Below are 25,746 nucleotides of genomic sequence, written 5' to 3'. Positions count from 1 at the left end.
TAAGAATTTCATTGGGGCAAATGCAGAGCTAAAGAGATTGCACAAACTTATGAATAATCAGAGGAAGATTTAGCGAATTATTTAACATCTGAATGTATTAAATGGAAAGTCATCCCTCCCAGATCTCCAAACTTTGGTGGGTTATGAAAATCAGGAGTTAAATCTTTCAAATATCACTTACAAAGAGTAACTGGTTCATCTAAATTAACATTTGAAGAATTATTGACAGTTGTAACACAAATAGAAGGGATCTTAAATAGCCGACCAATCAGTCTAATGTCAGCAGACCCCAGGTCATTTTTTAATTGGTCGTCCATTAAATTTTATTGCAGAACAAACAATAATTGTTAAACCGGACAATTATTTAACAAGGTCGCAAAGAACAACAAAATTTGTTCAATGTATTTGGAAACAATAGTCACTTGATTACCTCAATCATTTAAACTTGCGAAACAAATGGATGTTTCTAAAAAATAATTTTAAACCCAATGGCATGGATATTCTTAAGGATAAAGATTTGCCTCCATACCAAATAAAAACTTGTCCGAATCGAAAAGTTTGTTTAAAGTGCAGACAATGCATATGGTATCCAAAATTAAATTAAACCAGATACACAAATAAATAACAAAGAATTTATAATCCTGTTTATCCATCCCATGTCGTAAATTAAAATGTGAAATGAATGAATCATTCAATAAATGAAACTCCTTAAAAAATGCAAAGTGTATTTGAGTAACAAATTTAATACAATTTAAAACAAAACAGCAAGCAACTAACAAAAATTAAGTATAAGAAATGCATATAGTTTTGGTAAATACACAGAGGACTAAGAACAAAATTAAAAAAAAAAAAAAAAAAAAAAGAAAGTAAGGAAAGTTTTTAGATTATCAAAAACATAAAGCTTCATAAATAAATATCACATAGATCGTACACATTTTAAAATGCAAATGTATATTATCTTTGATCACTGCTGCCCAATAATACAAATTAAAACAATATATATATATATATATATATCACTACATTAAAAAAATTGCAATTACTTTCAAAATTCTTTTCACTTTATAAATAAGGACAGTTTTGTAAACTTTTATGATCTGCTATTCTAATCATTTACTTAAATCAATGCAATGAGTTCTGCCAGAATTGATGGTTCAGGAATGTTACAGCTGAAACTACATTATTCAAACACTGCAACTATAAATAATTATAAATACACTCATCAAAAATCTGGATTTCATTAAAGACTGTAAATATGAATGAAATATTTTTTACCTATACTTCCAAAATATTCATATAGGATGATATATGAGGTATTCATATAAGAAAAAGTTAAATTTAATTTATGTAAATTACATGCTACTATAGAGATACCAATGTTCAATATAATAGCTTACATAAATGCACAGTAAAATAATAAACTGGAAAAAAAATCCACACAATAATTCATTACTGATAAACACAAATAAACTCTGCATACACAGTTTGCATTCAGAAGAATTACAATGTACAAATTAATTTTTCATTAAAATTCTACTGAACGCAAACAAACTAATTCTAACGTAATAAATCCTGTAGTAAAGATTTATTATAGCAGATCAAGAATTTTACCTTTAAATATTAATCACATGTTTAAAAAACAAAATGAAACACAAACAGCAACTTTAAATTTTTGGATAAGAATTTAGCACGCATAAATATTAAAAATAACTTGACTAAACATTTAAACTAGATTGCAAAGAACATTAATAAATAACAAACATTTTGAAAAGTTACATGCACATTATTCATAACAATTTAAACATTTCACACTGAAACAAAAATGAAAGCACTTAAAAAACCTGCATTTGCAGCTGAACATAAAAGCTAAAATATCACTTTAACATAAAACAAACCTCAGACTACATAACTATGCATTTAATTCATAAGATAACTAAATGAGTTTTCTAGAACAGTCATTCAAAATTATATTGAGTAAAATATTTTTATTACTGTATTAAATCAGTAATAATTTGCATTAAAAATTACTTATTTAATCCTTCCCAATTTTCCTACAAAACATTGAATTTTATGACAAAGAAAATAGATCAGAATACATACGAAGTATCTTTCATACAATGAAGAATAAAAATAAAAACAGCCTCTTAGAGTTATTAATAATAATAAAGAAACTCAATGCATTGAGATTTTAATTTTTAAATATCACAAAGACAGAATTAAACTTCTCATTCAAAAATTTTACCATACACAGTTAATCTGAATGCTAAAAAAGACAGCAATTTTAATAAAGATTGTAAAATGGAAATTATGTATTCAAAAGTGAATCTTACAATTAATTAATGAGATTCTGTCAGGTATAAAATACTTTATTTAAAAACTTAAAAAGGACAATACTTTTGACAAATATTTAATTCTAAAGACTCTTTTTAAATGAAATTCATAACTCTTATGATAATAATAATATAAATATATAAATTTAATTCAAAGCTATTTACCAATTTACTACTTGCACTGAAATTACTGAAATAATTTCATACTTAAAAATTCTGCAGTTAAAATAAAATCTAGCAGTGTCTCAGTACAAGTTTCATAATAAATTACATTTATAATTTTATGTTATTGAAAATGACTATCTCAGAAACCTACGAGTTAAAACAGTGGTTCTCAGAGTGTACTCCCAGTGTTGTACCATTAACTCTTAAACTAGCCTGCTTTTATATCTATAACTTCTTTCCCAATGTTATTTCCATTCACATTAGACCTGAGAAAGAGATGCAGGAATTAATTAAATTTGGAAAATTTTCAGAAATATGATTAAAATTTGTCAACTGAAAAAACTTTGTTCAGCTTCCTTTTCTAAATTTTATTTATTTATTTCATTTTGCTTTCAAAGATATTATCCCCCTCCCTCTCAAAAAGCAAACTTTGCAACAAATATTTAACCAAAATAAATAAATAAATAAAAATTATCAGCAGATTACAATTATTTTCATTAAGGGATAATATTGAGAAAATGACAATATGATTATTTAAACAGCTAGCAGGAAATTTACCACAAAACTGCTTTATCAAACAATTAAAACTATCTCAAATTTTTGCTACACAGAGGTTTTTTTTTTTTAAATAATCCCAGAGAAATTTGACTTTGAGGGTATCTCCGGCAAAATAATAAAGAAAAATTTGAGAACCACTGATCTAAAACAAATAATTAAATTTATTAGTAAATTATAATACTTCACAATATTTACAACAAAAAATTATTATGAATAAAGCCACGTACATTTTTTAATAAAATGAACATCTATGTTTGGACATTAAAAGCAAAAATCTTCAAACCTCTTAAAATGCTTAAAAATGAATGCCAATGAACAGTTTTGAAATACATGACCTGTTTTTCATAGAAAGCTTTTCAAAGCAAATACAAAATAATGAAATTAAGGCATATATTTAAAGCTTATCACATATGCCAGATGTTTGAATTTTATTTGATTGAAAATAATATATAAATAATAGCATTACATTTATACATCAGAGAATTTATTATCCCAAAATAAAGGACTTGATTAAATTTTCAAAGTTTCAATATGTGCTAATTTAAAAAAAAGCAAAGTTTATCAAACAATTCAAAGAACTGAAGGAATGTTTATTAAATATTACGGTAATGCAAATGGGGGGGGGACCTCTTAAACGTTACCTTTTATGTTTGGTGTAAAATATACTGCATTCTTTAAGTAAAGAAACATTTCTTATTAATTAAATTTCAAGGGCTACTTTTACATTATGTTTTCTTGCAGAGAAGTTTCAGGAAGAAAATAGAAATGAAGAGGAACAGAAGTTGATATTACTAGATAATTATCGTTTTTAGATATTGTCATCAATGACAAAATATCTTTTGCAGCCTTCAACACTCAAATCTTACCTTCATAACACCCATAATAACAGATTCAATTTTGTAGGAAATTATCTGGAATCAGCAATTCAAATTTATGTGATGACTAGGCACATTATAAGGCTTAATTCTGCATCATCCAACATTTATTTGAATAATAAAATTATCTGACTGCATTGAAATAATTAAATGATATAAAAATAGACATCCAAATCATCTTCACAATCAATCGCAGACAGATACCATACATACATATATCAATAACGCACTATCTGGGGCACTTGAAACAAAAATGCATTCACTTTTGACTACAAGTAATTATTCACAATCCAGATGAATAGTTTCCAATAATGGAAGAATACTTATCTATAAAAGTTTCAATTTCAATGATTATTTTTTAAAAGGAACAAATAAATTTACATATTTTGATGAGTATACATACTATATCTAGGGAAAGGAAAAAGCATGAATGCAGCAAAAAATATAAAATCACTAGCAGCTTTCCTTGTATCAAACCAGTTCACTATTAAACTATTCTGCTTTAATAACAATGTAGGTTAAACTTGTTCGGGGGAAGGAAAGGGAAGGTGTCCCCCTCTTTTCTAAATAAATGCATACCAATGTGACTAGAACATGCAAAACTCTTTGCAGTGACAAATACAATAATTTTTCACACAGCAAAATGTATACAATTTAGCTGTTTCTGTGCTACATATCACAGACGCCTAATAAAACGAGATGAATAACCATCATAAATCTCCATAATAGCTGTATTAAATTTTCACTCTTTAGAAAAGTAGTCATTTGAACAAGAACAATATTCAAACAAAGGCTGACCATATGTAACATTTTAAATGAGGCAGTATCAGTTTTTTCAAGCTATCCTTGTCATTCCTATATTTTGATAATAACAGCTTTGCCCTTTTTCCAATAAAAGCTACACGTTTCTACTAGATCAAGGATTCTCAACCAGAGAAAAATTTCATTCTTTAGGTGGAATTGCAGTCACCCTTTTAATTTAAGCATTTAGTTTTTTTAGTCTGATGAACATAAAAACTGTTTTTATTCACGTTTTGGTATTTATCAACACTTTCTATACTTTTTTTGTTGTTTAATTTACAAAAACACTAAAAAATAATTCCCCCCCTTTTTTTTGAGTTTGGAACACATAGGAATGATCTAATAATATTATATATGATTCTTCTTCTAATAATTAATTGTAAAAGGGGTGCACAGAACAAAAAGGTTTAGAACAACTGTACTAGATGATTATATATTATTTTTAATAATTTGTAACTGTGTATTAACATTATTAACTGTGTCTTAACATTATGATGAAAATAGAGTTGGATTGTTTGATTAATAGTGATATCAGCAGTAGTTAGAGAATTATAAAAATTTTAAGGTAGTGAAATGCCTTGTAAAAACTGAATAAAAATTGTACCTAGCTGAATAAAGGAACTTTCGTGTACCTCACAGACAGATACAGATTTTTTTCTCAAATGAGCTAAAATCATAGTAATTTTCAAGATTTTTTGCAGTGTTATGAAATTTATTCTATAAATCCAGAACATACACAATGTCAGTTGAAAGAAAATTTTCTATTATAAACAGTATGTGGATAAAGAAATCTACGTCAAGCACTGAAACAATGGAACTATGCTAAATTTTGCAGCTACAGAGTATAAGAAAACATAAGTCTACAAAATGCAGCTACAGAGCATGTGAGAGATTTATAAAATGATTCAGAAAGACCAAAATTTCCTCACAGTAATATTCATAACACAACTATGGCTAAAAAAACAGTTTACCTTAGATGTATCTAAATTTTAATATGGATTCTGCTACAAAAAATGACAGGTTCAACATATTTATAGCAGAAAACACTTTATATCACCTTTATTTATTACGACTCAACCTTGTGTGTCCCACTGTCCCCTTTCTGTCTCGCAGATATATGGTCAGCCTAGTTAAATATCTAGACAGAATGCCATAAATTAGAATAAATAGAAGTCAGAAAAAGTTAAACATAATATATAATTTCTTGTATGTTACAAAGCATCTAAAATGTTGCAAGACAGATTTATAACCTATTACTAAAACAATCTTTAATCATTTCAGAGAGGTATTTAGTTGTTTTTAGCATTTTTTTTAGGGTTATTCAAATATATCATTCAACAAAGGCAGTTAAAAAAATAATTACAAAAGTAGGTTTTATGAAAAGGAGAAAAATTTAATTTAAAAAGGTATATTGTATACACAATAAATTCAATTGCAAAAACAAATGAAATAAAACACATCAACTAAGTAGTAAAAAAAAAAAATCTTACTCAACATGCTAAAAAAAAAGAAAATTCCAATTCTCAGAAGCTATACTAAATATAACATTCCCATATTTTACCTCTCTATACACTACATATATTTTTCCACAGACTATAAAAAGTGAGTCAATCAAAATGACAGAAAAAGGCAGATCATAATTACATATTCTTACATAATCGCTGTTTAAATTCTAGAATATATAATTTCTTTTGTAAATGCAGGTTTGTAGGAGCTATGAAACATATAACTGAAGATATCTATACTAAGCACCATCTGAGCTGCAACATAATGCTTTCTTGGAGGGATTAGGTAACTTGAAGCAAAGCTTACTTTCTTCCAGAAGCTCCCTGAAAAAAAAGGACATAAAAAGTGCAGATTATGAAGAAACAATATTCAAGCTTTTTGATTCTACATACCTTTACAAGATATTTTTCTCCTTTATATTCCCCCCCAAAATGTTAATTCTTTCAAATACTTTCTCAAACTAAATTTATATTAATTCTTCATAGCTTAAAGAAGCATTACTGCAAAATAATATAGCCCTTGAATTTGTTAGTTTTAATAAAGATGACTCTTTAGCCATGATAATTAAGAACATCTAAATAATTCCTATTCTTAACTTTCTCAACTGGCATATGATTTATTCATTAAATCCTTGCAAAATAAGATGATTTGATTCAAATAGTTGAATGACAGTAATAGCAAGAACGTATACATTCAAATCAGAAGTAAAGTTTTAGAATTGACTGTGGGAAACTGTACTACAAAATATGCTGTGAAATAATTTGTTATAAAAAATAAATACAAAACCTTACTTTCTGTTGAGTTGAAGTAATTCAGTACTACAAAACGTAAAACAGAATTTTAATCTCAAAAAGAATTCCCCGCCAATTAAACCAAAATCAAATGCCACAATTCCTGACAACAAAGAACTTCAGAATTTAAAAATGAAATCCCATTTCAACTGCATCAAGTTTTTTAACCTGTCCTGTTATGAAAAAAGAAAAATAATAAGATCAAATACTGCTACTTCCAAACTATTACAAAACAAAATTAAATCTCATTATTTCTCTGAGTATTCATTATTCCCAATTTTCTTTAAATATAATTTTTTTAATAACTGAAAAAAAAATGAATGAATGCATATTTTAAATTTATTCATTAATTTATTTTAAGCATGTGCAGTATCTCTAGTTTTATGTTCATATTTTAAGACAAGATTTTTTGCAAAACGTATAATTTAATGTAAAGTTAAAAGGAAAATCATTACATAACAGGAATTTTACTCAAAAGTTTAAAAAGCAGCACTAAAGCACTATGAAAATTCTTATTTTAAAACACAAAATGGTCTCTGAACACTGTATAATTATAGAGTTATGACAATTAGGAAGTATGGATTAGCACAATGATTCATACAACATAGCCAATCCTTTATTAACCTACACTATGAAATAACAAAATTAATTCAACTGTTTTGCAGTCAGAGAATGCAAAATGTTATTTAAACCCCTCCCAGTTTTCTTCGTTAATTTCACAAAGGGTTATGTGCTACTTTTTTTTAGAGGGGGAGGATAGTCATTCTTTTGTGGGGGGGGGAGGGGCATAAATTTACTTAATTTTCAGATTTTGAGATCAATATTACTTTTTAGATGGGTATAGTCTTTCAAGATTATTCTGTTAAGCTCTTAATTCTAATTCCAAGAAGTACTGATTAAAATGTATCTGTGATGATAATACTCAGCTGGGACTGCCAAAAGCTTCGTTATCTGCTAGAGAAATAGATAAAGGGGTAAACAGTCAGCAATGAATGAAGAAGATTACCTAAAAGCAAGCACTGTAAATTTTAGGGACGAGGATCTGGATAGCACAGCAGTAAATGAAAGAAACACTGGAAAACATACTAAACTGGAAAAATACTTCCTTTCCATCCATTAAGTAAACAAAGAAATATAGCAATTTCCTGAAGCTGCAGTTGGAAAATAATTTACGTAGAGTATCAAACAAAGGTGTTACGTAAATTGAAATGGAAGAACGTAGAAATAAAGGAAGAGAAACTATACATAATTAACTATTTCCAACATAACTGCTTCATTATCTACAGCATGCAAAATTTCAACAAAAAGGGGAGATATTAATGAAATTCATTTCCACACTAGAATACTAAGTAGGCAAGCATTATATTTATTTATGTAGTTTCAATTTATTCTTAAGTGAATTAAAATTTTTAGAGTGATGCTTGGCTAAATCAGAAGGTAGAAAATGCAGGCAGATTTCATTATTAACACATTGTAGTCGGGACACGTAAAAACCCATAGAGGGCAGATCACATACTAATAAATTTTTTATGGACTGGTGGTAGAATGCGGATAACGTAGCTAATATGAGTTACTACATGTCTGTATGTTTGTTATGCCGCTTATTTATACATAGTACTATGCAGGTATAAACATTCCCACAATAGATTAGGTATGGGACAGTAAGGTCATAAACAATAGTGATAAATGAGCTCATCACAACACATTATACCTGCAAATTTACGAATTTTGAGTTGTTTTATTTTTAGTGAATTCGGGTAGTTATTGGTGTTTAGACGTCTCCTTAGGAAGAATGGTATTTTCCACATTGCAAATCTATATTATTTTCAAAAATTGCAAGTTTTTTAGTGATATTTTGCATTTTTTATAATTATCTTGAATCAAATTTGTTATCAAACTCTTTCAATAATTGTTTTTCCTGTGAAAGTGGTATAGTTATTTTATACATAAAAATACTCTAAATATTGATAAAATGAGATACAGTGACGACGAAAGCGACCAGGAAATTTGTGCGGACAATTTGTGAGATTATTCGTGTGATAGTGATATCGATAGGCAGAGTGAGAAGGAGTGACGACGAAAACATCATTCCATGACCTTGAAGATTTATCCGTCGAACTATTCCATCTGAGTCTGAATCAAGTTCTGACGAACCTGAAGAAGAATGGTCACTGAGCTTAGAGAAGTTTTTTAGTTGCCCTGGAATAAATGCTGATACTGTTCCTAAACCCATAACCAATGCGTTGAACTTGTTTTTTGGAGATGACATGTTCACATATTTTGTAGAAGAATCGAAGAGGCATTATTACAACAATATAAATAATTTCAAAATACCTAAAAAAAGTGTGAAATGGAAGGATATCATGATACCTGGAAATGAAGAAATTTTTGGGACTAATCATTTTCATAGGGCAAGTTTGAAAAGATAGAAAAGTACTGGACCACAGATACTTGCACAGAAATGCCATTCTTTTCAAAAGCAATGTCTAGAGATAGATTTCGGCAAATATGGAAGGCTTGGCATTACAACAATAATGAGAATATCAATGATTAATCAGACCGATTTACTAAAGTCATGCCCATAATTGATTATTTTCTCCTGAAATTTGTGAACATATACAAACCTAAACAGCAGGTATCCTTGGATAAAGGCATTATACATTGGAGAGGACGGTTATTTTTCAGAGTTTATAATGTGGGAAAACTCATAAAATACCGCATACTAGTGAGAATTCATGCGAGAGTGATACAGGATACATCTGTAATTTTGCAATTTATTCTGGTGAGGGGTCACGGCTGATAGAGACAATACAGACAGTTGCATCTCCATATACAGATCTACATATACCATTAGTCTTCCACCATCTGTATATGGATAATTATTATAATGGTGTTGATGATACTCAAGTCCTTTTGCGAAAACAAAATTGGGGTATGTGGAACCATCAGAAAAAATTGAGGTTTACCGGAGTGTCTAAAAAAGACAAATCTCAGAAATGAGAGTCACAATATTGACAGAACAACAGGCCAAAAAATAACTAAACCAAATGCATTGATTGATTATAACAACTTTATGAAAGGTGTCGACAGTGCAGATCAGTATTTGTCTTAGTATTCAATACTATGGAAGACAACGAAATGGGCAAAACGAGTAACAATGTACATGATAAATTGTGCATTGTTCAATTCCTTTGTTGTCTATAATTCAACAAAAAGCAACAAAGTAAAATATAAGAAATTTTTATATGAAGTAGCTTTGCATTGGTTTACTGATTCGGTACGAGCCGAAGATAACAATCAAGAGCCAGGACCACCCACTTTCAGGAAAAGGGCGCCTAAACAAGATCAACCACGAAGATTGCTTACGGATATGGGGGGAGGGGAAAAAAAACAACCAAATTCTAAAAAAAAAAAAAAAAAAAATTGTTGGAAGCAGAAAGAAAAAAAAATTACGCAAAGACATGTCGAGTGTCTGCATCTCAAAAAGTGCAAAGTGAAACTTGTTTTATGTGTAAATTTTGTGGCGTACCTCTTCGTAGAGGTAAATGTTTTGAGTGCTATCACACTATAAAACATCATTAGTGTTCATTATTTACTTCATTAAGTTATTTGTTTATTGAAAAATTTTGGTAATAAATAATATTGATGAAAATTATAAAATTTTCCTTTTTTGTACTTTTAACTGTAATATTCCATATTCATTTATACAAAAAGTGCCTATTTTTCATAATAACGATGAAGAATACATTCTAAATTGAGACAATAAGTTTCATCAAAAAAATTCAAAGTAGTTTTCAGTTTATAGTGATTTTACAAAACGACAAAATTTGTGAGGATTAAAAAAAAAAAAAAAAAAAAAAAATTGTCCGCTCCCGCCATAACACACCATGTTCCACATATTAGCATACATCCTAATCCAAACAGTATGTGGGAGAAGGCTCAATATTTTGATATGAATTAAATGAAAGAAAACAGCAAATTTTACTATGGTGACATGTATGGTTTTATTTATCACACACAGCATTTAATTTAACAATCAAAAATTGCTTTTAATTCACAGCCTAGGTAAAATCCTTACAATTGTATATATAAAAATGTTCGATTCCTCAAAGGAAAGATAAAAGAAAGGAAGAACTTGTAAAAAAGATTAAAATATCTCAATAAACAGATAATTGCACTTAGATTAATTTTCATTTACAAAGGAAGAAATTGTACATTCAACTTAATGTTATATTAAAAACATAGCATATTAAATAAAGGAGAATTATGAAATCAGGAAAATTATGAATAAATTGCATTACATGCAATAATTTTTTAATAATGCAAGTGTTTTGCTTACAGATAAATTAGCTCATGCATTAAAACCACAATAATAGATGAATGATTGTAAATATTGTTAGTCAGACCCATAGACATCATTACAAATCTAAGCCATATATATCCATTGAATAAATAATGCTCAGTTTTCTCATATTTAGAGTTAGAATTTTAGTCAAGAAAAGTGTAAATCCTATATGGCATGCACAGTTCAAAAATGTGCACAACAAACAAACAAAAAAGGGGGAGGGGAGAGAGAAACATGCTATAAAAGTTTCTTTTATTTGCTTACCCGTTTCCTGGACTTTTTTCTTTTTTCTGATTTATTAGGTAACATATTAGACTGGAAGTGGAAAAATGCCAAAACAAGCAATATAATGTTAAGCAGGTCACTTTAAAAATACAACAAGCTGTTACAGTTATTTAAATTTCATAACGCTTCCTTTCAAATTCAGATTACTTTTAGAAGGAAAACCATGCACCAAAAATTTAGTTTAAAGTACAATTTAATGAAAAATTATACACACTAAAATTATAAATTAACATTTTTGGATCATAGTAATGTGACTAAAATACTTACAAAAACTAGGTATCAGTTAAATAAAACTATATAATCTAAAATTTGAAAACTTCTTATGTAACAAGTTAGCTGCATTAAAAAGAAAACTTTTTATCAATTATGCAGTTTGAATTAAATGTATACAGATTTGCATATAATAAAATCAAAATTAATATTTTAATATTTAACTATATTTCAAAAGAAAATCTTAAAAAGCCCTCCATAATTTCTGTAAACAAAAACAAAGCTTTGATTAAAATAAAAGAGCCCCCTAATTTCATTCTCAGTAAATCTTATGAAAATAAAATTTTTCATTAGTGATACTAATGATTAAAATGGTCTAGTCTTATTAACTGTTAACTTATAATCTCCTCAATAGTCTTGTTAACTTTTTCTGTAGAAAATTATAAAATAATACAATTCACATACTGTCTGTCCCTAATTCATACCAAATTACAGATCTAATTAAGCTTTTCTCTTTTCTGTTAATTACTCATTATATAAACAGAGAAATGAAAAGACATAAAACACTATTAATTCAGTATTTAATTTTAAGAAGTTTAAAATAATATTTATAATGATTATTATGTACTTAATATTTAACAAATTAGATATTACATTTCCAAGAAAATGTAGTTTACAACTCTACACATAATTTTTTTGGAATGGCATTCTATTTCTACCAAATACCCAAAATTTATAAAATAAAGCTAAGCATAGAACCTACACTACTTTAAAAAAATAGTTAAATTTCATTATTCATTTTACACATACAGTAAAGCTCAAATATAAGAAAAGCACAGAAAATGAGAGATATAAAGTTGAGAATATATAAAATGTAGTTTACAGTAGCAAAGCCAAATGAATTGAGGAAGAAATTTCTAGTTTAAAATTATAAAATCTATCACAGGATTTACAGTCAGCTTGAATATTAAAAATCTAAATTTAAAATTAAGTAAGATTTCAGGAGAAAAAATGCATTTCAAACATAAAAGCCAACTTATTTTCAAATGCCTTAAATATACAAAAGTAAAGCCTCTTATTATGAAAACTTATTAAATAAATATAAGAAATTAGCTCTTAAATTCATTTAAAAAAACTCAGAAGTACTTTTACTTTGCATTTTTCTTGATTAATGTTTAATTTGTTGATGTTTAAATCTTTGATGTAGTAACACTGCTTTGATGCAGTTGCCATTTAACTGAATAATTTATGAATATCTAACTATCTCTAAGCCTTCTTTAAAGTAAATCTCTTTCTAATAAAAAGCAGTTATAAAATTTCTTCAATTTATAAAGAGTTTTCTCTAACAGCTGCAAGAGTACACTAAAACAACAACAACCTTCAACATATCACATTTTCCTTCACTGTTTCATCTTCATATTTTGATGGATAAATTTTACCCTTCTTTGGACAATGGATTTCAAATTAAATCATCTTTTGTTAACTTTTCTGTTTAGGGCAAATTTTTGTTACAATCAATTTATGCCTCTGTTTTAGACTAGTTACTAGAAATGGACTAGCATTCATCTTTATTTTTCTTTGTTAAGGTTTATTTATAATATTTTTATCAGATCTTGTTTTTTTACATTAAAATCATCAAAGAATTAACTGAAAATAAAACTTTCTGTCGTCCTTTTTTTAGTGTCTGATTAGAAACAGTTTAAGGTATTTTCTCCCTCCTTTCTGCATGCTTTCATTGTGTAACAGAAGCACACTCGATGCGTATTCGAGAGGTCCAGGTTTGAGTCCTGGCGAGGGCAATGCACATTTTTCTTGTTTCCTGCTTCAAAATACCCTGAAACACACTACAGTGGTACACAAACTAAAAAACGGTGGATGGTGATTCCTTACCACCAGGATTTGGGTTTAACTCTCTGTCACCCTTTAAAAGGAGACATATATAAAGTACTTTCTCCCTCCTTTCTGCATGTTTTCCTGGTGTATTGGTAGAACACTTGGCGTATATTTGAGAGGTTCAGGTTTAAGTCCTGGCAAGAGCATTGTACATTTTTCACGTTTCCCCACTTCAAAATAACCTAATCCAAGCATTTCCAAGCCTGTAAATTAAATCTTTTTGAAAAATGTAGATTGAATTTCTATTTGGGATTTTCCAGAACCCCTTAACTGCCGCGGAAAACGTACAAGATTCATTTCCCAGTGCCACGGTTTTTCACACAGGCGCGCGTAGTTATGTGATGTATAAAGGGGAAAATAAGTGCAAGTTTTACTTTCTAAAAACTGTTTACTTTCACACACACACACGAAAAAAAAAAAAAAAAAAAAAAGAATAAAAGAAAAATTAATGCACAAAATTTAATGTTTTGAGTAAAAGTATAATAAAAAGATGTAAATATAATAAAAATGTTTTTATAATAAAAAAGATCTCTAAAATGGAGTTTCTATCAATTCATTATTAGACCAGTAAAGTGTAATATAAGGTTTTAGTTTCAGTAGCAATATGAAGCACGAGCAGTTCATCAAAAAATAATTCAAAAAGATAAATGGGTTTGAAACATCCATTATATCTTTCTTTACTCCTGGAACCTATTACAAAAAGTAAATGAAAACGGAGGACACAGAATAAATATGTTTTACTCAAACAACAACAGCCAATACCGCGCAGTCATTACTTTCACCACTTTAGACACATCCCTCTCTCCAATTTCTCCCCACACTTCTCTGAAATAGAATCCTCCTTCGCATACTTTTGTCAAGGTCATTGTGGTGTTGCATTCCAAAGCTCTGCAAATAATTTTACGGGTAGCAGCGCAAAGCAAATGATAGTATTTTGGAAGGACATATATATATATATAAATATACACCTGGGACAGTTAACGCATCGGCTGAGCAAGGTGTATATATATACGCCTGCGGCAGTTAAGGGGTTAAAAAGCTTGTAAATAGCTACATCTTTTTTTTAAAATTCTGTATAACTCCTTGATCCAACATATTTAGGGGAAGAAACATACTTCTAATATTCCTGCTCCACAACTGAGCTTTACAAGGATGAATTTGGCAGTTATCAGTCAATAAAATAACTGGCTAGGCTATAACTCCATGTTTTCCTTCAGTTTTAACCAATTTCTAACAAATGGAAATGTTTTTGAATCATAAAAGAAAATATCCATATTCATCTAAGTATTCTTTTGATTTTCATATACCACAGGAAGATGTCTGATAACTGCCAGTGATTGAGGAAATTCAGATTTTTCAATTGCCAATAACTTTAATTTGTGCAATCCAGATGTATTGATATAAATGAGAATGGACACTCTGCCCTTGAATTTCTTTAAACTGTCAACAGATATTTCAAAGATCTGCTAAAGATGAAGTCAAGAGACACACATTTGTTCTGTTCATGTTATAAATAAGTTCCAACTCCTCACATCTTTTGATGAAGTTTTTGTAAAAATTAGCATAATCATCAGCACTTTTTCTATTCGCTGAAACATTTTTATCAGATATATAGATCTTGAAAATTTCATAATGTTTCTTAAGATCAGCATCTGCAATCAACATCTTCTGAAAGAGAGCAATGTAATTGTACCTGCACTTTAGATTTCATAAGTAGAGTCCTATAAGCATATAGTCCTATAAGTGCTTTATTATGACATTATAAAGTCTTTAATTTGCTTAATATTTTGTGTTAAAAATTATAAAATATTTTATTTATTTAAGTTTCCATTCACTTAACCAAATGGTAAATGGCTTTTTTTATGACTAGGTAAGAAGAAAAAATATTTTAATGCTAAAATCTTAAGTGATATTATACTCACTTCAGGAATCTGCATCAGATTATTCTCAGAAACAGATATAGAAGAATTATTTGTCAAGGAATCCTGGGAAAAGGAAAAAAGAGGAAAAATCAAAACCAAATGTATTCTCTACACTAACATCCACATATATAACGGAAGATCAAATTTTATGTGAATTTCCTATAAATCCTTTTTTTATATGCATTTCCAATAAATAATATAAATAAAAATAAGTATTAAGAAATAAAGTAAATGCTATATTAACTAATGTTCACAAACTACTTTTAACATTTTGGAATTTAAAAACACTAAAATTTAATAATTAATAAAACTGATAAACAATCATTTTTTCCTTTCAAATTAATTTTATGGAAATACTCAGCTTGAGATTAAATCTGGGGTGGAACTCAAAAGTTATCACAAATTAGCTCATTCTAAATTAATGGTAGCTCTGCATAATAATTTGAAACTAATAAAACAGGGTAAAATAAAAGTAAGAAGGTACTTTATAGTTTCCTTCTTTATCCTGGTGAGACAGCACAATTTTACTTTGTGCATGTGTGTTTTTCTCCAAGCAGCTTGCGAGACGAAACACATGCAGGTATGAAATACAAATTGTTAAAATTTAATTATCTCTATTTAGATTGGCAAACATACAACGTGAAATCTTTACAAGTAAAAGAAAAATTGCAGAAGCGTAACCAATCAGTTTCCTGTCAAAATAGGACTGCCAACTAAAAATGAAATAATTTCACCAAATGATAATTTCTCAATTAGAAAAAGGAGGACTGAAATGCAGATGTCTGACACTTATCCTTCCTGCACAATGGAACCAACAAAACAGATAAAACTAAACAATTTTAAATAAAATGAAACCTTTATTTTAGAATGAAAATGAAACAAATAAAAATATTATAAATACAAGAAAAATTGAAATTCTACATTAAAAACTTTTTTCATAAAATAATATATTATTAATAAATTTACACTTACTAAAACTCCTAATTTTTCTTGAAGTGATTTCTTTTCCAATTCTTCTTTTTGCAGTCTTTGTCTTAGATCTTCAATTTCACACAAAGCCTGTGTAAGCATTATTGAAAGAGGATATTAAAAGCTATATTATCATATTCATACACTAAAATATAATTAGCCCGAAATAAATTCTTCCTTTTTTTAAAGCAAAGCATATTTCTGTAAAATTTAAAGTAAAATTTTACATTACAAAAACTATAACCAGATCCAACAAATGAATGCGTAAGGCAGGGGATTCCTCTTGCACCTGTATTTCTTTCTTTGGTTTATTAAATAGAAATAATAACAGACTTTTTGAGAATACATGAAACAATGAGTGGAAAATGTTTTAAATTACATTTTGATCTGGATACACTTTTATTTCTTTAATTTTGAAAAAGTTTTCACGTCTTCAACTAAAAAGAGCACATAAGGGGAATGAAATTCACATTAAAACCAAATAAAATATGTAAAACAAATAAAAAATAACAGCTTTAATAAACATTGCGCTAAAAAGAATTCATATACAACTAAACAAAGAGCATAAAATTAAGAATGGCATATAGTACAACAGAGAACATTTTCCCCCTAGAATGCATGCAATGCCATAGGAGTTCAATTAAATAAGATTATAAGTAATAGCAGTGCCTCTTTGGCATTTATTGTGCCATCTCTTCACTATCCCATTAGTGCTCAACAAATTTTGTATGACATGTCCTATCCAGATCAAATATTTCAAATCCTAAATAATGAAATACATCGTAGTAAAAAAAAAAGGAGGCTAAAAAATGTGGTTGCCCAAGCAATTATAAAAACAGTATCTCTAGAAAGAAGACAAACTAAACTGGCAACACCTGGCCCTGGGGAAATATGCTAAAAAAAAAAAAAAAAAAAAAAAAAAAAAAAAAAAAAAAAAAAAAAGGTCACAAAGTGTCTTTAACAGAAAATAACCTACATTTCATTGTATTTTTCTATTATATTTTGTCTTCTCATTAACAAGTAAAATAAATTTCTATAACAGCCTGATGGTAAGTCCTAGCATTTATTGCTGTGAAGTATTAAAAGTGCAAAAAATGTATGTAAGCATTTCCATTTTGGGATTTTATAAAACCATTTTAGTAAATGGCAACATCCTTTATCAGCCGATAAATACTCACCTTGTTTAAGAGTGCTACCAAAGAGCATACTGCCCATTTTGTATACTTACGATGTATCAGATATGGTGGGCACATATTTTTAATTATTACTGTTTTTTTTTACCGCAATTTCCAGAAGAAACGCTGCGGCGTTTACGTGTTTAAAACTTAAATTTCCTGCGGGTGCGGCGTTTAGGTGCACTAAAAATAAAATATTTCCTATGATGGTCATTGTACATAGTTTGGATGGCCTTGTCATTGTGCATAGACTGGTGCTGTTCCCACACAAAAGACCACTCAGTTGCTTTCTGCAAACGTTATTTTATTTACATTCTTTCCCTTGAACGGACCTATATGTCTTATTCACCCTAAATGAGATCTCAGAAAAATAACATTCTTCCCCCTTTCAAATCAACATTCTCATCAGTTCGAATAGTCTCTCTCCTCTGCCATTTGATGAATCTTCCAGGACCCATCCTCTCCCCACCCCTGCCTTTTCTGCAATTTTTTTCAAAGGCGGACACGACTCCACCTGCCTCGCAATAACGAACTCTGACGTATTTCCCTTCAGCATGAATGGATTTTTCTTGGCATTCTGCCAGATACAGATCCCATCAGTTTGGGTACAAGTACTTGTTGAATAGTTTTTAAGTAAGAAGGGAGCATAAAATTTTTGAAAATGTCCCTAAACGGCACAGAAGCTATACTGCTGGTTTTAAGCTTAATGTAATTTCGCGTGCTGAACAAATTGGAAATAGAGCAGCAGCTCGAGAGTTTGAAGTGGACGACAGATGTATTCTACGTTGGAGAACTGAAAAAGAACTTCTTAAAAATATGCCACAACAGAAACGAGCCAAAAGAAGTGGTACTGTAAGGTGGCCAAATCTAGAGGACGACCTTGCAAACTGGATAAAGGAGCAACGAAGAAAGGGAATGGCAATTTCGACTGTAAAAATTCGCTTACAAGCAAAATTTATAGCAAAACGAATGAACATAAATGATTTCAAAGAAGGTGTAGCAGATTTATGAAAAGAAAAAAAATATTTCTGTGCGTACTAGAACAACAGTCGGGCAACAGTTACCAATGGACTGGCAGGATAAAAAGTCATCTTTTCTAAAATATGTGACAGCTATTATTGACAAAAAAAAAAAAAAAAAAAAAAAAAACTTCTTCGGTCGCAGATAATAAATATGGATGAAACGCCGTTAGCTTTCGACTCTCCTGCAAACAGAACTGTTGATGAAACTGGTGCAAAAACTGTATCTGTGCTTACGAGGGGGCATGAAAGAACATCATTTACGTGTGTGTTAGCTTGTGCCTCAAATGGTGACAAGCTAAAGCCGATGATAATTTTTAAACGAAAAAGTATTCCAAAGGGAGATTTTCCTAATGACGTAATTATTTATGCAAACAAGAATGGCTGGATGTGCAAAACAATCGTGTATGAGTGGCTACAAAAAGTTTGGCAGTGTTGTATGGGATCTTTTTTCCAACCAAAGGGGTTATTGATAATGGATTCCATGCATGCTCATTTCTTTGAGTCAGTGAAAACCAGATGTCAAAAATTGTCTACGACCGAAGCAATAATTTCTGGTGGTTTGACAAAAATCTTACAACCGTTAGATTTGTCAGGTAGTAAATCCTTCAAAGCTGAAGTCCGAAAGCGGTGGGAGTGTTGGATGAGTGAAGGATTGCATACGTAAACCAAAAGCGGTAAAATGCATTGAGCATCTTATGAAGAAATTTCAAAGTGGGCAGGAAGTGCGTGGAAATCGGTAGAAACATTGTCAATAATAGCAGGGTTCAAAGAAGCTGAAATTATATCCTTAGATAAAGAGACTGTAAACCAAGAGGATGAATGTGACGATCTGAAAGACTTATATCAGGATTTACTAAATCTTTTTAATTCAGATAGTGAAGAATCAGATTTTGATGGCTTCATATGATGTATAGTTTGCTGTAATTCGTAAGTAATATTTAAAATTTCCTTTTGTCATCCAAATTTAATATTTCGTTGTTGCAACATTTTTTATAATATAGTCTGAGTATTACAAATATGGGTTTCTTTAGTGGGTAAATAAAAGTATATACGTGAAGGTAAATATATTTTCCACATTTCTTACCTTTAATTTATTTTTGAGTTATGGTTTCATTTCATGCATTTTTCTTAACTGGTATGTCATATATCAGGACTTAGGTTGAGTTTTTGCATCTATACGGCCCACGACGATGTCATGCGCAATTTAATCTATTGCGGTGTTTACGCTGATGCGGCGTTTCTGTGTAATTTTAATTTTTTTCCTCGCCATTTTTCTCGAGTGCGGCGTTTACGCTGATGCGGCCTTTCTTCCGGAAATTACGGTAGTTATGCAACAGGAACATGAAATTAAAACATTTTATTACAAGAAAAACTTAAGATGTTTTTATCATTAAACAAATATATTACAACAGTTAGCTTTCAGTTTTTTAAATTTTTAAGTATTGTAAGTAGTTAGTATTGGTAAATGATTAACAGAATGATTGTAGAAGTCCAAAATGGGAGATTTTGCATGCATTTTTTTCACTTTACCATGTTAAATACTAGAATTTACCAGTTTTTATGGAAATTGATGCAGTTATTCATTGTCTGAAATTAATACTGACTGTGGTTAAAATCACCCAATATTTTAATATATGAAATTACTTTATGTATTAAGACAATTTTGAATAATTTTGCTGAAAATTTTACATACAGTTTATCGGGCATACAGTATTTAATACAGAAACTCGTATATTTACGAATAAATTACTCGTATTTTACTTGTATAATTAGCATACAGTATTTAGTATAGAAACTTGTATATTTAACATGACTAGTAAATTAGATCAATCTGCAATAGGCTTTCATAGATAATAATCTAAATGACTTTAGTTACACTTTTCCAAACATATTTTTTCTCATTCTATGGATTTTTTTCATTTTACCTCTTTAAGACCTTGAAGCTGCTCCAAATTTGTCAGCAGAGTTTTATTCTGCAACTTTAGCTTTTCATTTTCACTTAAGACCTGAAAACAAAAAGCAAAATTTTTAAACACAAAACATGATTTCAGTGCAATTTTTAACTAATACATAATGCAAAATAATTGTGAAAAACTTAGAGCTTTCTTATGGAATTTTTTTTGGGCGAATAATCAGAATTTCACACACATACGAAAGAAAAAGGTGTTAAGATCAAAGATGAGACAATTTTTTTATTACCTTAATACAGTCAAAAGTCGTTAATTTGGACACCCATAATCCGGAATGATCTATAATCCGGACCTCAAAGCTATGAACTTTCTGCGCATGTGTCACATTGACGCATGCGCCTAAGACCTTTACGGCTGCGAATATGTGTGTGCGCGTGTGCAAAATAAATTTATGCATGCTCGTTTAATGTATAACGGACAGTATAATCTAAGTTAAAATTATCTAATTCAATTAATGTTGCAGATTGCGCTGTTCCTTAATCTTCGAATTGGATTCGGCTTATTATTTTTTGCAGACTGTTAGAGCAATTTTATAAAAGTAAGCTTGAACTTTCGATTATGTCAAATAGAATTTCCGATATATATTTACTAATATGTAAAGGATCTACAAAGCGAAACTATGTTTCGAAGTCCATTAAACAAAAAGTAGAATTGCTGCAAAAAAATGGATAAATGTATATCCTTTGTTTATCTAAAGTTTAACGTTTGTTTATCTAAGCTTTGTTTATCTTTAATGGCGCAGCGCGCAACGAATTGGAAGTTGATCTGTCAGCACTATCCATATCTTCAGGGCAGATGTTTTTATTTTATTTTGCTTATAATTCCTTACTAAATGTAGTATTTCATCTCGATGTACTCCGTCTTTGATATGATTTAAATCAAATTCCTCGTCATTATAATTCGCTTCCAATAGCGAAGAAAGTAACAGAGGTTATTGAAAACGAAAAAATTTCGATTGACAAATTAGTCGGTATTCTTGACACAGCAAATATAGGACTTGAACAGCGGAACTTTGTAACTGAACAAGAAATTATGTCTGTTTATAGAATTAAAGAGAATGTATTATCGCATAAAAAACGAAACAACTTACATTAAAAGAAATGTTTAATAAAGTAAACAAATAAATATTAAGCTTTTTTTTTTTTTTTTTTTTGCAAATTTTGATTATGATATTAGATCATAATTGTTCTTTATTTCATAAATTACGGTTTCATATTTTTAATTTTATAATTACTGCATGCCATTTTACCAGATTTAAGCTGATGATCTATAATCCGGAATCGCCGAAGTCCCGATGAGTCCGGATTAAAGACTTTTGACTGTACTAATATATCTAACAAAAATTTAAAGCACAACTGCTCTTGAAATCAATATGCAACTTCATTTAAGAAGTGAGAACACAAACAGTTTGATATCAAATATTTTGCCCAAATTTTTAACTCCAGATTTATGGACAATTTTAATGCAATGTATGGATACTTGATTGAAATTCAAGGTTCACATCAATTTTTCAGACTTCTGATTATTTAAGAATATCCGAGTAGCAGAGCATATTTATGATTAACTATATTCTAATGGGCCTGCAGCATATTAGTGGGCAATACAGTGACCTAAATTGATTTCCTAATGTATCTCAGATATGTTTGACTGAATTGAAATCCAGTAAATATATATATAAGCCCTGTCATTCATTTAATTTCTTTAAGGCTATCTCATTTCATTCCTTCAAGGATATCTTGGCACAAGAAAAGCACAGTGGGAATAAAACTTATCATGCATTAGAAAAATCATCTCATAAAAAGTGCTCATTAATTAATTAATGTTCATTAAAAAGGACTTCCATAAGAACTTTATTTTGATTTTTTTTAAAAATGGTAGTTCTACAGATAAATGCAGCCATTCAAAATGGTGCCTGCCCAGACTATAAACTATCACTTGTATCAATACTGCCAGATGATAAAGCATTGCTTCTAGATGCAAGATATATGTTAATAGTGCTGCATTTTGTTATGAATGCTCTACATTTGCTGAATTTAATAATAAAGTGAATAAAATGGTAGAACTACAACTGATTGATTTTGAGAATTCAGGCATGAAGTACAGAACAGTAGTTAGTGTTTAGACATATGTCACTACTTCTTCACTTAAAAAAACTAAACTCAGTGATGTAACAGCCCTAATGGGCCAAGGCCTGCAGTGCCCGAAATCTGCTTTCTAAGTTAGGGAAAAAATGAAAATGCTATATATACATATATATAGTTAGCAATTTCCACAGTCTACCACCAGATGGCATCATGATATTAAAAGATATTCAAAGCATTTGTAACAAAAACAAGAGATAAGGAATGTAACCGCGACGGCAGACGATATTAATTACTCATGCACTTTTTAAAAGAGGAGTAGAATAAAGTATTATAATGATGTTCGTTGTGAATTTCTGTCCTGTTAAATAATAACGCAAAATCAAAAAGATACACACAGTGGATGTAAGAGAAAAATCCTGACACCAACATATATATGTAATAATATATTCAAACTCAGGAATTTAGAAGGCATAGATGTGTTGATCCATAATGACTAGGAAATTGGAGACGAATGCAGATTAAATCTTCAGTTTTATTTTCAGCAACATCTTACGGCTACACATAAGTTGGCACAAAAGGCCAAAAGTGTGCCTGTTCCAAAAGCTTACATTTTTTTATATATTTGTAGCAAAAAAGAAGAAGCAGACAGACAGCAGTGTAGCTAGGCCAAAGCGTTGAAAGCAAGTGCGTAATGTTCAGGATGAAATCTGAAGTCAAACTGAGTTAGTTTTGGTTCTCAAAGCATTTTGATTGAATATTAATATTGCAGTAAAATTATTATTGCCTGCTTGAGTTTTAGTTCAATTTACATCACCAGAATTATGTAAGAGTCATATGACATAGATTTTTCTCGAAATGACACAGTGAAAATAGATGTTGCTATTTTTAGAATAATGCTGCTATATTAATCTTTTATATATTATTTTTCTTACATACATACATACATATGAAAGCTTTCAGATTTCATATTACATTCAAATGGATGGTTTTGTTTTCATTTACAGATATATACACATTTCAAGAGCATTTAGGCTAACGCCACATTGGACTAAAAATATTTAAAAACAGTGTATGTATCTTTACAATTTCCGATAGACAGTCTCACGCGCTGGAGATAAAAATGTTTTATTTCTTACAGATATACTTTCATGTAGATTCTTCACTATTTAGTTTTTTCAAATATAATAAAATTGGATTATATTACATTTGGTGGCAACTATTTGAAAAGTGATTCGAAGCAAAATGCCCTTCTGGGCCAACCATTTAAGCTTAAAAAAAGTATATATTAACGATATTGTAATTGGATCTGTTGTTGTTGTGACTAATCTCATTTGTCTAAAGTCAGAGCAAGCCTACGAAATTCACCATGGTAAGGACTCAAGATTGCGCCTGTCGTTGGTAAGAATCTTGGGCACCTTACAGGCGACAGTATGTTCTGCTCCCAATTTTGAAGGAAAGCACTCCTGGGAGACAGGTCTGAGGTTCTCCCATCCCTCTTCACTCACCACCAACTTCTCGAGGGGAATTGCTGTCAAGAGCTGCAATCAAATATTTACTTTTACATTATACATGATTTATGTGAAACTAATTTATCATCATTTTATTTACAAAATAATTAAAAAATAGACCAGATGGTGAAAAAGAAAATTTTGTCTTAAAAAGTATAACCCAAATCACAGATGAAATGCTAAAATAAAAACGTGTAATATCTCAGGAACAACGAAGAAAATATTTATAAGTTAGTCTTTTAATATTTATCAAAATACAGTTTGTGAACAGAAAATGTAATATGTGTAAGCATGTATGTGTATGTGTTTTATTTCATTCCCTGAGTTATAATTCCAACTATCTTTACAAGGATACACCAGTCACATAAGCATTTGGAGGGATTATACTAACATCTAAACTCTACCTAATGTATAAGATCATTGACATATAGCAGCAAGAGTACACAATTCTTTTACATACAGTATCACAAAATTTTCACATGTTCAATACACACATTTTATAAATATCAATTAAGTAACATACTTCTTTTAAACTTTCATCTTTAGATTGTATTTCTTTTTTCCATTTCTTTTCTTCAGTTTCAATATTATTTTGCAGAGCCTTTAGGATAGATTCCTTTAAGAAATGAAATTTAATATTTTAATGGATTTAATGCACTGATTATTAAAACCATAATTTACGAGCATCTGAGCTAAGGATTTATGTAGAGTAGGTAAATTAATAATCCTGGATAATGTTTAACAATAATTTGTTTATTTTACTTATCACTGTCTTCTAATATTAAAATTTAACCAATAGAATTTTTAAAATACAAGATTTTAAAGAAAAAATTCCTTGTTACCGTTTCAGCTAAAACAGTTTCATATTTTTTTATTTGAGACTGTAAATTCAATTTTTCTTGGGCTGCATTTTCCAACTTTCTAATCACATTTTCTGCATCTTTAGAACCATATCCTTGGTCTTGCCTAATTTTATCAATATAACATTTTGCTTCACTTTCATATTGGCTTAATGCTTTATTATCCTGAAAATAAATCAAAAAGAAATTTTAATTTGTCAACCATAGGCTAAAAATATGAAGATACTTGTTAGTTCGCTAGTCTGTTGCCATACTATCAAAAATACCAACCAAGACTGATTCTTGGGTATGTTTGACAACCCAAGAAGCTGTTCCAAATTCTTTTATAAAGATAAAACTTTCCTTGCATTCTTGTTAATACCCCCTTCAGGAAAAAGGGGATGGTTTTCTTTTTTTGGGAGGGAAAAAGTCCTTAAATTTCAATGTCAAGCCAGCTGTGCTTCCAATTACACCACAAAGAAAAGCAGTAAAACTGGT

General features: G+C 29.5%; 1 protein-coding gene across 2 annotated transcripts in view; it reads right to left on the bottom strand.

The window, feature by feature from the left end:
* Nucleotides 1-723: 723 nt before the first annotated feature.
* LOC118186025 (uncharacterized) overlaps nucleotides 724-25,746 on the bottom strand; it is a 107,218-nt gene continuing 82,195 nt past the window's right edge. Inside the window, exons 13-19 of one of the 2 annotated variants that reach the window (XM_035356003.2) lie at nucleotides 25,252-25,434; nucleotides 24,933-25,025; nucleotides 20,773-20,853; nucleotides 16,654-16,740; nucleotides 15,682-15,744; nucleotides 11,636-11,686; nucleotides 724-6,558 (exon numbers count right to left, since the gene is read on the bottom strand). In XM_035356003.2, the coding sequence (XP_035211894.2) occupies nucleotides 6,538-6,558; nucleotides 11,636-11,686; nucleotides 15,682-15,744; nucleotides 16,654-16,740; nucleotides 20,773-20,853; nucleotides 24,933-25,025; nucleotides 25,252-25,434 (579 nt within the window). In that variant the 3' untranslated portion in view covers nucleotides 724-6,537. The remainder of the gene's footprint in view (nucleotides 6,559-11,635; nucleotides 11,687-15,681; nucleotides 15,745-16,653; nucleotides 16,741-20,772; nucleotides 20,854-24,932; nucleotides 25,026-25,251; nucleotides 25,435-25,746) is intronic. The other variant, XM_035356004.2, reaches the window with a different exon arrangement.

This window comes from Stegodyphus dumicola, chromosome 4 (assembly GCF_044657685.1).
Source record: "Stegodyphus dumicola isolate Sdum_Otavi_A_Nest chromosome 4, ASM4465768v1".
Lineage (NCBI taxonomy): Eukaryota > Metazoa > Arthropoda > Arachnida > Araneae > Eresidae > Stegodyphus > Stegodyphus dumicola.
This window is presented reverse-complemented; position numbering and strand designations above follow the sequence as displayed.